The following is a 15618-nucleotide window of genomic DNA, read 5'->3' on the forward strand; positions in this document are numbered from 1 at the left end:
GCGCCGAATTCTCTGCACCATGGCAACCTGGCATGTGTCTCCTTCCCTGCCTCCTGCAGGGCTGGGGGGGGGGGGGGGGGGGTTCCCCAGTGCTGCTGGGTGCTCTCAGCTGCTGTCAGGCTCCCCACCCCAATCAGCTGCTGGGGCGGGAGCTATGAAAGCATTTAAACCTGCTTGTGTCTGCATTCCAGTGCCAGTGTTAGTTTGGTCTTCCTGCTACACCTGCGCACTTCGTGTTTTGACTCCCTGTTTTTTGACCTGATGTTGCCTCTTGCCTGACCCTCTTGTACCGCGTACCCTCTCGTTGCCAACCCGGATAGTCTGACTCGCCTTGCTGTTGTTTGTTCCAGTGTCTGTCTGTACGTTAGTCCCAGTGTTCCCCTTCCTTAGTGAGTGTAGGGACCGTCGCCCAGTTGTCGCCCTGTTGCTTAGACCAGGGGGGCAAGTAGGTAGGGACAGGGGTTGCGGGTATTTTCAGGGACCTCCAGTTTCCCGGACCCCAAGTCCTGACACAAGGACCCAGAAAAATATTAAAAATCCACTTTATTTCATAGATATTAAAAAGTGAAAAACTTTTTTTGTAGTGGTGGTCATTAGAGATGAGCGAGTATACTCGCTAAGGCTAAGTACTCGAGCGAGTAGTGCCTTAGCCGAGTATCCTCCCGCTCGTCTCTAAAGATTCGAGGGCCGGCGGGGGCGGGGGAGGAACGGAGGGGAGAGATCTCTCTCCCTTTCTCCCCCCCGCTCCCCCCTGCTCACCGCCGCAACTCACCTGTCACCTGCGCCGGCAGCCGAATCTTTAGAGACGAGCGGGAGGATACTCGGCTAAGGCACTACTCGCTCATCTCTAGTGGTCATCTTTCACTTTTGAACATTTATGAAATAAAGTGGATTTTTAATATTTTTCTGAGTCTCTGGCTGAGCTGGAATTCCTTTTCAAAGTTGCTATTAAAAACTTACCAGGGAGCAGATAATGAGTTAAAATAAAGAAGAAAAAAAACAGTTCCCACCTCTTAAATGTCATGTTGCTCCAACTCTTGCCGCTTCGGTCCTGGAAGCTCCTGCAGTTGTTACGTGCCAGTCATTGATCCCATGACTGCTGCAGCCAATCACAGGCCTCGGCGACCATGTCTACATGGCACCACTGCTGGAGTTTCCAGGAGCAGAGCCGTGGCCATGGTTTTTTCTTTATAGTATCCTGGTAATCACTCCCTGGTAAGTTTTTGACAATCACGAATCTTAATATTTATTGTATAGCTGTATTATTTAGACATGATATAGTACTGTTATTAGATTTATGCATGAAGCTGTTATATGGTCATTGTATGGCAGGATTTACATTGTTTAGCACAGCCACTTATACGCTGTACTACGGTATATTAGTTTTTCAGTGTATGGTAGTGGCACTTTATAGCTTTGTTCTGTAAAGAGACCCTGTCACTTACTTTAAACCCATTAAAATAAAAATATGGGCTGAAAGTTAGTGACCCTCTGAGTCAGGGGACTATAAAATTAGAGTGGGAGGACTGCTTAGCATTGTGCTACGGTTTTCAGCACACACACAGGGGGGACGACGCGGGAGGTAAGTACAGCACACCCTCGGACTCAGCGGTGTCACCTAATTTCAGCCCATAAGCTTATAGGATTCCCTTTAAGAAACGCTATCTTTTCTCCTTAGGGAGAGCACCTAGACGGCGAGTGAGGAGACTCAAAAGGCCATTCATGCTCCTCTGGGTAATATGCAAATAACGGAGATGGAATTATACCTCCACAGTGCCACCTACTGGAAAGCAGCATTCCTTCAAGCCAAAGTTAGACTCTTTATACAAACCTTGTAACAATGACTGGGAATTAAAAGCAAGCCAGACTCCATGCACAGACTTAATTCCCGGTCATTGTTACAAGGCTTGTATAAAGAGTCTAACTTTGGCTTGAAGAAATGCTGCCTTCCAGTAGGTGGCACTGTGGAGGTATTATTCTATTAAGCAAATGTTGTATGGGTATGTACGGTGCTATTATTACTTATTATTACACTATGGTTATTTGTACACTACATGGACAGGAGTCGCACAAAAGTTGCCACACAGGCATCAAACAAGAACATAAACCGAACATTACCTGCTCCCAAACGCTCTCATTGGTGATGCGATACCGTAGCCGAAAGTGTTGCACATCCTGATAGGTGTGGATGCTCACAGTACAGTCATGCGATGTATTACAGGTCACTGTCATATCACTTGGTGGAGAGGGCTTCACTATGACACAGGAGGAACATTTTTAGGGTATAATGGCTCATATAAAGAGTCGCTAAACCTTAGCAGCTTATAGGGGCGTTGCTATAGGGGGTGCAGAGGTAGCAGTCAAAATGATGTCCTGGTGCTTGACAGATGCAAATAAAGCATAACTGAACAGGCTTTCAATAACTACATAGAATAGAATGATGACTTAAGGATGATTAGAAGCTTATTCCATGAGACCACTGAAGAGATACCAGGACCCCTAGTAGCATTATCATCAGTCATAGGCATATAATCTCATTCCATGTAACAGTGTTACAATGACAGATACCGGTCATGAAGACTGCAGGAAGTCATGCTCAGGTCTCACACTCAGAACCGCATTCATTTTTCCTGTCTCTGACCACAACACATTCAGATACAGAGATATCTAATGATGTTGTAGGATGCGCACAATGTATATTGTAGTACAAATGACTCTTTCTAACAAGAAGCTTCATCATTTTAGAAAAAACATTTTCAGATACCCTATTTGCAAGCTGGACAGCGGAATGGGGAATGGGCCCTCACTTAGAATTATCTGTTAAAGTAGTTGTTCCACAGAATATATTGTTTAGAGTTAAATGCAGCCCATAATTATAATTAAATTGTTTTTAATTTATACTTATTGAAAAAATGTTTCTATCTCCAGATATTCCAGGGCTAATTTTGAATTGCTCCCCCTGCTGTTTCTATCCACAGATAGTCCAAGACTAATGTTAGAATAGTGCCACCAGCTGTTTCTATCTTTGGGTATTCCAGGACTAATGTTAGAATAGTGCCACCAGCTGTTTCTATCTTTGGGTATTCCAGGACTAATGTTAGAATAGCGCCACCAGCTGTTTCTATATCCTCAGATATACCAGGACTAATGTTAGAATAGTGCCACCTGCTGCTTCTATCTTTGGGTATTCCAGGACTAATGTTAGAATAGCGCCACCAGCTGTTTCTATATCCTCAGATATACCAGGACTAATGTTAGAATAGCGCCACCTGCTGTTTCTATATCCTCAGCTATACCAGGACTAATGTTAGAATAGCGCCACCAGCTGTTTCTATATCCTCAGATATACCAGGACTAATGTTAGAATAGTGCCACCTGCTGTTTCTATCTTTGTGTATTCCAGGACTAATGTTAGAATAGCGCCACCAGCTGTTTCTATATCCTCAGATATACCAGGACTAAAGTTAGAATAGCGCCACCTGCTGTTTCTATATCCTCAGATATACCAGGACTAATGTTAGAATAGTGCCACCTGCTGTTTCTATATCCCCAGATATACCAGGACTAATGTTAGAATAGCGCCACCTGCTGTTTCTATTCTGTGTCCATCTCAGTGAATGTTCCAAGGTGGTCATACATGCTTAGTCCTGCCTCTTTCTTTACTCCACTGGGTACATGGAGGCATCCCTGGCTTGGAGAGTCATTGCTTCCAAAGCTGCAGTGTGTTCTCTGCTTGTCAGAGGAGACATCGAGCGATTGCAGTAACGCTGTATCACTCTCTAATCACTGGCTCAGCATTTCTTTTCAGAGAGGATACAGCAACTTCAGAAGCAGCTACTCACCAAATAGGGGATCCTTTCACATACTCAGTGGTGCAGAAAGAGAAGCAAGACTGAGCAGGTGTGACCACCTTGGAGCAGTTACTAAGGTGGTCATGGAATAGAAAAAGCAGGTGGCATTATTCTAGCATTAGACTAGAAATATCTGGGGATAAAAAAAATGTTATACATTATGGGCTGCATTTAACTTTTAAACAATATTTTTCATGGGACAACCCCTTTAACCCCTTAATGACATGGCCTATTTTGGCCTTAAGGACGTAATGATTTTTGGCTGATTTTAATCTCCATTTTTTAAAAGCCATAACTTTTCTATTTTTCCGTGGACGCAGCCCTATAAGAGCTTGCGTTTTGCGTGGCGAACTGTAGTTTTTGATGGTGCCATTTTTGGTACATAGACTATATTGTAAAACTTTTATTATTTTTTTTATGATCGCATAATATATTTTTTTAGGTTTTTATACTTTTCTGCAATAAAAACCCTTTTTTTGAAAATCTTTTTTTTTCTGAATCACTGCATTCAAAGCCTTATAACCATTTTTTCATAGATGAAGCTCTGTGATGGCTTTTTTTTTGCAAGATGAGCTGTAGTTTTTATCGGTGCCATTTTGGGGTACATACGGCGTTTTTGATCACCTTTATTGTGTTTTTTGGGAGGCAAAATGCTAAAAATTAGCATTTTGCGTCAGTTTTATGAGCGTTTTTTTAAATGCTTTTTGCTGTGCAGGATAAAAAGCATGTTCAAATAATTGTACATGTTATTATGGACACGACAATACCAAATATGTGGATTTTTTTTTATCCGTTTTTTATGCTAATATGAGAAAAAGCACAAAAAGTTTTTGTTTTTTTACATGTTTATTTTTTGTACATTATTTTGATCCCTTTTTTTTTTACACCATTTGTGTCCCTCAGAGGGACTTACTTCATAGCACTGATGATCGCTGTGATAAGGCATTGCAGGACTTCTCTCCTGCAATGCCTTATCTTTTCTTACAGCAATCATAGGCAGTGGTAATATATGACGCCTGTAGGTGGGGTCCTGTTACCATGGCAACCGGCCAGGCTCTCTGCGATTACATCGCGAGAGTCGGATGACGTCACAGAGGGAGCGTGCTCCCTCTGTGAACCCTTCCTATGCCGCGATCTACATAGTGGTAGGGCAGCTATCAGTGACACACAGCTCCCACTGCCGGATAGCGCAATATCTCTTCTGATCTTGCGCTATCCACAGGATGTAAGGGTATGTCCAGTTGGGGGAACTACCCCGCTGCCATGACGTACCCTTACATCATGTGGAAGGAAGGTGTTAAGAGCCGCTACAAACAGAGTCTGTAGCTTTAGAGGACCCAATGTAGCCATGCATGATATACAGGCCATTGATTTTAATGTGCATCATGCGATACTTCATTTCTCCTGGGGTGGCGCTGCAGTGGTATTTGCAGGCTGCCCTTCAGAGTACAATTGATCAATGATTTTTGCAGCAAGCCTTTTAACAATATAGGAATATCCAGACCAAATAACCACTTAAAGAATTTCTGATTTTTGCTCTATATAAGTGGTTGTAATGGGCCAGTGGCCCAGGCATCTCTCAGTCCCTCCCTGGTATACATTGACTGTATACATTGGATTTTTAGATACAGTCTGCTGGGTCATGAAAAATTTGTAACAGGCTATCCATATGCCATTTACAATATTGGCGCCGTCATACGTGGCACAAGACCTGTTATGGCTGCTACTTCTGAACTCCCATCAGCTTTGACCCTAACTGGATTGTCTATATCTAATGAAGCCATATTTGTTCTGTAGTCCCTGTAGTCAAACTACTCACCGACATCAAAGTAAGTGAAAGTGTATGGCATCGAGACATTTTCTCCCAGTTCATTTGATGCCTGCACCAGCACCGTGTATTCACCACCCACACTGATACTGAGCGGCAGCATGAGGGTCTGATGCGCTTGTGAGCTGCATTTGCTGGAAGCATTCACATTATGTGATTTATGCAACAACCTGGAAGATACAACTGGAAAACGTTAGTAAATCATCTTAAAGTATATACATTGTGTAAGGAGGTGGGTAATTAGGGAGCGCTCCTTGTTCCCTCCACAGAGGTTGAGTGGCCAGCGCTGCTCCAAAGGCTGCTGGTGTTAGGCCCCATCCGGAACAGGTGATGCGACCAGGGGAGAGAGAATGACAGGTGCCCAGTGGAGCACCTGTGGCTCTAGGCACCAGATGGGCGCCAAGTTTATATAGAAAGAGTAGTGTGACGCCGTAAAAATTAATTAGTTCTGGAAGTGGCGGTCGCCAGTTGCAGGTTGGCCATATCCCAATGCTGAAGAAGGGCCACAAAACAGGTGAGCAAACCCAGACAACCCGGGCGAAGGTGATGTGTAAGCACCTTAGAGGAGAGGGAGTCTCCCAACCTGTCATTTCCTGCATGCACAGACCAAGGAGGCGTTGTAAAGCAACTACTGCTGTGCAAACAAAGAAGAAGCAAAATGCGTGTAAGTCATGACAAGCGAGCCAAGATTTGGTGAGCTCTCACAAACAGCTTCTCATGTCTCAGCTTCCTGGGGCCCTTTATGCTGATTCATATTTATAGCAGTCAGACCTCCAAATCCACAGTGGAGATATATAGTCAAATGATAAAATGTTGACTGCCTTAGCCAACAGTAGAGGGGGCTGAGGAGCTAACTGTATATACATTGCACTCAATAAGAGAGTATACAGAGTATACCCCGAAAATAAGACCGACTCCCATTTTTGGCTATTTTCAGAGAGACTTGAAATATAAGCCGTACCTAGACAACATAAAAAAAGAATACAATACCTAGCAGGCGCGGTCCAGGTCCCTCACGTTGCTCTTCGAAGTTCTGTAGCTCTGCCACATATCCTACACTCCTCGGCCACTGACAGAAGATCACTTCCTAGTTGCGGGGTTCATAAATCTCAGTCAATCACAACCGTCGCGTTGGTTCAGCGAGCGCTGCATTGATTGACTTAGAGCAGCACTCGCTGAACCAATAAGAGCCCTCACTTCCTGGAGGCAGGATTTACAAACCCTGCAAGCAGGAAGTGATCTTCTGTTGGCGGCCAAAGAGTGTAGGATGTACGGTTGAGCTACGGAACTTTGGAGAGCAGCGGGAGGGACCCGGACCATGGCTACTAGATAAGTAAAATAAGACCTGGTGCCTCTTTTGGGGCAAAAATTAATATAAGACGGGGTCTTATTTTCAGGGGCAACATAGTACATCAAATTTCTAAGCTTCTCCTAGTGGTGATTGCAGGAAATTTGGAGCTTTGTATGAGAAAACAGACACCCTGACCTCTATACTGATATTCTAAGAAAGTTATCAGCACAAATGGTTTTTGAAAGATTGTAAGGTCAAACACTCAACTGCAAAGTGCAGGTTGTTTCAATGAAGGTTTCTCTTCCAGATTCCCACGAGCAGGACATATTTCCCACTTCTCCCTCCTGTTCACATGTGACAGACCTCGGCTGACCTGGGGGAACTGAAAGAAAAAGTATTTGATTAGACAAGATAACGTCTTCCAAAGAGAACAGACAACACAAAACATGGACCCTATTAAGACACCTGGGATCTGTCCAAAGAGATTTGTCTTTTAAGGCCCTTTTACACTCAACGATTATAGCTCAAAGGCCATCTTTTGAGCGATAATTGTTGTGTGTAAATGCGTGCCCATCATGCACTTACCATGCACTGTTCGTCCATCACTGACTTCAGGTCCGCATGAAATCCTCGTCCCTCAGGACGATGAGATAGGACGGACCACGTGCTATGTTCCTCGCAGACAGTGCTGATAACATTCTTTAACAGTTGTTAACAGCTACTGTACCGCTGGAGAACAATATTGATGTATTTAGAGAACAGACCACCAGCTGTTCTCTAAATACATGCAATAAAGTACTAAAGTTTCTGCCGATTTTTGAACAATCATCTGTGTAAATGCACCTTAAGAATCATTTGTAGGAGGCTGTACAGCTGCAGATAGAATAATAACATGTTCTTCCCTACTGTATATAACGGAGTACACTATGATTTCTTCTTTGTCAGATTTGTATGGAATTGGATAGAAAAAAACCTCCACATGCGTCTGTATGAAATTGGTGGAATATGGAGATACAATAGGGTCTCACATGACTGGATTTGAATTTCGGATTCCGTGATCGCATGAGCCACAGTAATATGCAGTTCAATCAAATACATGGGATTGCACAGTTCCACTCACATTAACGGGTCAGAATTGTGTAATTCACTGTCGATAAATAAAACACAGCATGTTCTAGTTTGTTAGTACCCGCATCATTGCTAAGTGAAGGTGCGGGAAATACAAACGAAATTTAAAAAAAAACTATACTGCGCATGACCGCCTGCGTGCATACGCGGTCATATGCAATACAAGTACATGTCGTACGCAGAGTCACTGTCTGGGCTCACAGCCGAAATCCGCTGTGGGCCTGATGCATGCAGAATGCGCCCCGTTATGTGAGCCTGGCCTTAGATCTAGGTATTCATCAGATAAGGTTCACCTAGATGTGGCGATTGGGCCCACATGTTTTGATCAAAATGTGCACTAAGAACTCTGCATTTTTATACAATTATTATAAACAACAGTTGTGCAATTTTATTCATATATTTAATATGCGGAAGTTTGTGTTTCTGTTACAGTTATTACTTGTTGGAAGTGTTGACTTTGTTCTTTGTATGCTATGCCAACGATAGTCTTACTGTATTCACTGACAGATACTTACATCCACTAAACACTGATATCATACAGAGCACTTTACATTTCTCACAGCGGTACTTTGTTTCACCAGGAAGGGGTAGGAGGTCTTGTACCATTACTGACTCTGTATTTAATGTCCCCGGCAATAATGTACTGTCTCTATAAATTTTCACATCTTTAGATCTCGAGCGGCAGTGTTTGGCGTTACTGGTTAAAGTGCATGTGAGGTTAATAGGATGACCGTGTTGTATCACTGTGCCAGGGGTGGCCTTCATTTCAGCATCTCTACAGGTCTCTGTGGATAAAGATCATAGTATGTTTAGTTTTGGAATTTATTAAAACTTCTTATCGTTTTGTGTATTCAGCTCCTGTGCAAGCTTATGCATTTCCACATAAACCTTGGGTATAGTCATGTGTTACTTTCTTTCATCTGTCTACTCTTCTACTTTCTATTAATTAGCAAGAAGAGGAGGCAGAGAGAGAGGAGTAACACATGACTACAGGAACAGGTTTTGTTTGTAGTCTGTCACCATGGAGACATATAGTTGTGCATAGGAGCTGTATACAGAAAACAATATAAGATTTTTAATCAAGTCTATTTGATAAGTGGCTTCCTTTTTTCATTACACTGTAGATACATTTATTTTCAAAGAAAGCAAATAAATGTATCTACAGTTAACAACAACGTTAAAGGAAGTCTCTCCCCAAACTTTGGGCAACCAGCTAAATACACAGGTGGTTGATTAATAATATGAAGATTATAATGGTACTTTTTTTTAATTTTCCAGTGTAACTCCACTGGCCTAATATAGCCTGATCTTTGGGTCACACGCTATATGCAGATGAGAGTAGCACCGTCCAAAGGGCGTTCTGGCTGTGCCTACGGTCCGGCTCTATTCCTGACTATCCTGCTCTATTCCTGCCCATTTAAGTACTTTGTGATGCCTCCAGCTCCGCCTGCAAGTAGGCGAATGCGCTGTTACTATATCCCGGCCAGACTGACATCACGTGCGTTCCATATCTTCCCGGAGACTGTAATAATCTATGACATATCTATCAATTGACTCCCATTCATTGCAGCTGCCATAAAGGACACCCTGCTCCACTGTCTATAAAGACAATACAAGAAGGAAGTGCGTGTCTCCAATATGGCCGCCTACAGGGAAAAGTTTTAAGAATCCAAAAAAAAAAATAGCTACAACATTTTATACCAAACGAGGAAACATTACTACAGATATCTAATGCACGAAACAGAAATTACACACATGAGACGTTCCCGAAACACTGGTTTTTGTTTTATTTCTACTTTTACCTTATAAATTTACAGTTTCATTGTTACATGGTAAACATAAATAAATTCAAAGAGATTGAAAGTTTTACTAACCTACACTTGGTTTCATTGGCATCCACGCAATAGTGATATTAACAGTCATCCACAGATTCCACAATCTTCTCTCCATAAGCTGAAAAGAAGGAACAAATAACTGGAGAACGAATGCAAATCATTCTTAGGGCTCAGTCAGGCGAGTGGTTTTTCCCCGCATCTATAGATGCGAAAAAACGCTGTTTCTATTAGAGCCAATGAAAGCTGTCATAGGTCTGTTTTTTTTTACAAACAAATAAAATTTGCCCCGGGGAATAAATAGGACAGGGTTTTGCGATTTGCACAAAAACACAGTTTTCGTACCAATTGATGCAACTTTAACAATAGAAAAATTTACTGTTAAAGCCCTTAAATAAGCCCTAGCTTCAGGTAAAAAAATAATAATACATCAGCTAGATGTGCTGTCTGCTCTAGCGTGTCTTCTCTCCGGGTCTCCGGCACTCTTCTTCTTCATGTTCTCCTTGCCGGGGATTGAAAAATCCCTGCCTCTGATTGGCTGAGCGCTATGATCAACATAGCTTTAAGAGATTCCTCAGATACTGGCTTGAGGAAGGAGGACAGAGAGTGATCATACTGAAGGAAGCTTAGCTGAATAATGGGTTGCTGATCGGATACAAGATATAGGGCTCATACCCACTGGCGATAGACTTTCCTGCGATGCGAGAGTGAGTGAAAATGCATGATTATGAAACCAATGATATTCAATGGTTTCATTCCCATTCGCGATGTCTTCACTTAAGGCTCGCAGCGCTAAGAAAAATTTGCGCTATCGCCGGTTGCTTTCAAAGGGGCCAATGGCATCAGCGTCGGCCCCATTGGAAACATAGGGAGTATATCACAATCCCCTGCTACAGCTGTGGCAGGGGTCCGCGATGCTATCCCATTGCGTTCAATGAGGCCAGTGCTGCTGCGACCCTATTGAAAGCAATGGGATGAAGGCATCCCCTGCGGAGATGATTATTTTGTGTGTGTGTGGGGGGGGGGGGGGATACTTGAAATATAAGCCCTACCTCGAAAATCATTCCTAGCTGTAAAAAAAAAGTAAAACAAAAAATTAACTCACCTAGAAGAGCACTCCGGCTCTTCTCTCCATCCCGTCAGTCTTCATCTGTCTTCTGGTGGGCGGGGCTTGAAAAATCCTTGCCTCCAGAAGGCGCTGCCTCTGATTGGCTGAGCGCTGTGACCAATGAGGGACAGCACTCAGCCGTCATTGAATGACAGCTGAGTGCTGCCTGTGATTGGTCACAGTGCTCAGCCAATCAGAGGCAGCGCTTAGCCATTCATTGACTGCCATGTCAGGTGCAGTGCTTTCTGGAAGTGGGAATTGAAAAATCCACGCCCACCAGAAGACAGATGAAGACTGATGGGGACAGAGAGAAGAGCTGGACTGCTCTTCTAGGTGAGTTAATTTTTGTTTTTGTTTTTTTTTACAGCTAGGGATGATTTTTGGGGTAGGGCTTATATTTTAACATTCCCCCCACCTGAAAATCATCAGAGCAGGGGGATGGCTTTATCCCATTGCTTTCAATGTGGCAGTAACCCGGCCCCATTGAAAGCAATGGAATAGCATCGCAGACCTCTACCACAGCTGTAGCAGGGGAACGCGATGTACTCCCTATGTTTTCAATGGGGTCAACGCTGCTGCCGGCTCCATTGAAAACAATGTGTGATATCACAGATTTATCTTAGCGCTGCGAGCCTTGAGTGAAGACATCACAAATGGGAATGAAATCATCTAAAATCATTGGTTTTATAATCAGCGTTTTCACTCACTCTCACATCGCAGGAAATTCTATTGCCAGTGGGTATAAGTCCTATATGTTGTATCTGACCAGCAACACATCATTCAGCTAAGCTTGCTTCAGTATGATCACTCTCTGTCCTCCTTCCTCAAGCCAGTGTCTGATTAAATATGCTATTCCAACGATACTACTCCCCAAACCGGGTAAAGACCAGACAGATCCAAAATCCTACAGACCAATAGCACTGTTAAACTGCGACTATAAATTCCTGTCCAAAATACTAGCCGATAGACTCCAGCTAATTCTCCCGTCCATACTAGACCCAGCACAGAAAGGCTTTACACAAGGGAGAAGTGCTTTAAAAAACATCAGAGCCGCCATAGCGGCGACGGTCCTAGCACAAAACCCTGAGAGCCAAACCACGATGCTGCTGAGCCTGGACGCAGAAAAGGCTTTCGATAAAATGGCCTGGCCATATTTAAACAGATTGCTGGAAAGAAGGGGTTTTGGACAGATCTTTATGAACTACATAGACACAACACACACAGGGGCCACTACGATTCTCACAGTTAATGGCCTTAATACTCCCAACATAGACTTATTTAGAGGGGCTAGACAAGGCTGCCCCCTTTCACCACTGTTGTTTAATCTATCAATTGACCCACTGCTTAGGCACCTGACACAAACAACGCTATTTACAGGAGTTACCTGCGGAGGGACAAAGATAAAAGTAGAAGCCTTTGCAGATGATCTTCTACTGGTGATAGACAACCCTAGGGAAACACTAACACCCTTACTACAGGACGTGGAAAAAATTGGCAAACTCTCGGGTTACACGTTAAACCTAGACAAAACAGAAGCCTTACTTCTAAGAGGGCAGGCCAAACCCCCATGGGCAACGCAGTATCCATTCAAGTGGGAAAAACACGCAATACAGTACTTGGGAGTACAAATCACGAGAAATCCCTCCAAATTATATAACACAAACATAGACCCCCACATCAAAAAACTAGAAACGACTTTAAACACGTGGAAAAACTTCACGATCTCTTTCCTGGGAAGGATAAGCTTATTAAAAATGATAGAATTCCCGCGTCTACTATACATACTACACTCATTACCTGTCTTCTTAAAATTAAAAGACATAAAGAAGATAAACTATTTATACAGAAAATTCATATGGGAAGGGAAAAGACCACGCATCGCGCTCAAAATATTACATAAACACAGAGAGAACGGAGGAACCAACTTACCCAATATACGAGACTACAACCTAGCGGCACAGGCACGAATTATTCATGACTGGATTCATTCCAAGTCACACTTCACAAATAAATCACTTGAACAAGAAATGGCAGGCCCAATACGACTCCAAAACATTCTCCACTGTCCATACGCAGAACTCCCAGGAAAAATCAAAAAGAATCCCCTGATATTAACGGCCTGGAAAACGTGGAACAAGCTGCGCAAAGATAACCAAACATCACCACAAGTATCGCCATACTTGTCGATAATAAATAACCCCAACTTCCAAGATGGTAATCCCCATAATATATTCGCGGAATGGGAGACCAAAGGCATACACACAATAGACAAATTGCTGCACACAGGGGAAAAACGAATCCTAACATATGACGAAACGAAACAAAAATACCCTGAGATCCAAATCCCACTATTTTCATACCTACAAGTAAGACACTACATCACAGAACTTATACCACGACTTCAAGAACCCGACTGGACACAAACAAACGACATATGGACGGCTAGGAAAACAGGTCCACAGGGAATGATCTCCAGGCTGTACAGGACAATAAGAAATATGAGGGAACAAGATGACATTGACCCGGGGGTAGGTAAATGGGCCAGGGACAATCCTGACTTCACACCTATATTGTTAATGAAGTCTCTGACTTCAGCACACAGATACCTACCATCGGCCAGATTTCTGGAGATGAGACTGCAAATCGTCCACAGATCATACATAACCCCAAGCAGGGGATTCCAAATAGGAATTTATGACACCCCAAAATGCCTTAAATGCCAGGCCCCATATGCGAATTTATACCACAACCTATGGACCTGCCCCCCAATACAGGACTTCTGGACACGAATAGGAGAATACACAAAAACGCACCTGACAAATTTCTGCCCTCAAGAACCAAAATGGGCAATATTTGGCTACTTAGACCCTGAAGTTTATCACTGCTCGAGAGGCGTAAGAAAACTGCTGCACTTTATAGCAGCAGCAGGACAAAAAGCCATCTTACAAACATGGATACAACCAACAGGACCCCCGTTCAGACTGTTCCTGGACAAGCTAGCGTTCCTGTTCCAGATGGATTGGGCGGAAACCTCACTTTTCAAAGAAAAGAAAGTACAAGCTTTCTTTGAGACCTGGGGGAGCTTCATTCAATTATTACCGCAAAGGGTAAAAGACAAATTGAGAAACTGCTTTTACTACACTTGCTGGTTCCAGGAACAGATAGCAATAGGAGACACACCGATCTAGGGTGACACACAGGTCGTGCCATAGCCCGCGGGGACTCCGAAAACTTAGAAGATCCTCAACATACAGGTCAGTAGACCAAAAATATCCGTGGTCAAAATGGGTCAAAGGTTAGATTTCATGCAGATAATCTGTCTGATTCAATGTTTTATTTGATTTTGTTTAGTTTAATATAATTAATACAAAAAATGCAGGTTGGGACAATATGGGAAAAAAAGAATATGCAAGAACACTGTAATGTTATATGTTTGTCTAAACCTGCTTAATAAAGACAAAGTCAAAAAAAAAAATATGCTATTCCGTGACATACCTGAAACAGTAAAGCAGAGCAGCTTGCAAAATATCTTACAGATTTCTTTGTTTTGGTCCTTCCAGATAAACCTCAAATTGATTTGTTAATAGACAGAGTACACTGAATACCAAACCCTAAGGGCTCATGTCCACGGGCAAAATGAGATTTAAAATCCGCAGCGGATCTCCCGCGCGCGGATCCGCATCCCATAGGGATGCATTGACCACCCGCGGGTAGATAAATACCCGCGGATCGTCAATAAAAGGGATTTTTAAAAAAATGGAGCATGAAAAAATCTGGACCATGCTCCATTTTCGTGCGGGTCTCCCGCGGGGACGGCTCCCGCGGGCTTCTATTGAAGCCTATGGAAGCCGTCCGGATCCGCGGGAGACCAAAAATAGGAATTTAAAGAATTTACTCACCCGCAGCGGACCGGGAAGCTCTTCTCTTCCTCACGGCCGCATCTCCCTTGCTTCGGCTCGGCGGATGTGCCCGGCGCATGCGCGCGGCACGTCGACGACGTGCCGGCGACGTGCCGCCGGCGTAAGGAATTCATTCGCCGGCCGAAAAAGAAGATCCGGCCGTGAGGAAGAGCAGAGCTTCGCCGCCCGCTACGGATAGGTAAATTCTTATTTATTGTTATTTTCAGCGCTCACGTCCGCGGGGCAGGAGGGACCCGCTGCAGATTCTACATGTAGAATCCGTAGCGGGCCCGATTTTCCCCGTGGACATGAGGCCTAAATCTCTGCCTGCATCAACTCGGAGAGATGTATATTTCTACCGTTTTAACCCCTTAACGACCGCCTATACATCTTTTGACAGCAGCTGTTAAGGGATTTTATTCTGCAGTGCTGTCTTCTGACGGCACTGCATTGGAAGCCCGCTTTGAGTCTCTCATACCAGGGATAGTGGGTGCTCAGCTATTGGATGACAGCTGAGCACTTGCTCTAACACCAGGCAGCGAACAAACCTTGGATCTCCCAGTGTTTAACCCTTTACATGCCATGGTCAGTGCAACCGTGGCATGTAAAAGGCTGAGAGTGGGATGAAGGCCAACACTGGATTGGAAAGGGTTGAGGGGCATGCATAACTATTTCTTACCT

At 43.6% G+C, this 15618-nt stretch overlaps 1 protein-coding gene across 1 annotated transcript in view; it reads right to left on the reverse strand.

The window, feature by feature from the left end:
* The window catches only part of IL12RB2 (interleukin 12 receptor subunit beta 2), a 51126-nt gene that overhangs the window by 21682 nt on the left and 13826 nt on the right, over positions 1-15618 (reverse strand). The window contains exons 2-6 of the mRNA XM_066597652.1: positions 9973-10051; positions 8614-8883; positions 7238-7352; positions 5671-5849; positions 2119-2255 (exon numbers count right to left, since the gene is read on the reverse strand). Coding sequence (XP_066453749.1) covers positions 2119-2255; positions 5671-5849; positions 7238-7352; positions 8614-8883; positions 9973-10051 — 780 coding nt within the window. The remainder of the gene's footprint in view (positions 1-2118; positions 2256-5670; positions 5850-7237; positions 7353-8613; positions 8884-9972; positions 10052-15618) is intronic.

This window comes from Eleutherodactylus coqui, chromosome 3 (genome assembly GCF_035609145.1).
Source record: "Eleutherodactylus coqui strain aEleCoq1 chromosome 3, aEleCoq1.hap1, whole genome shotgun sequence".
Lineage (NCBI taxonomy): Eukaryota > Metazoa > Chordata > Amphibia > Anura > Eleutherodactylidae > Eleutherodactylus > Eleutherodactylus coqui.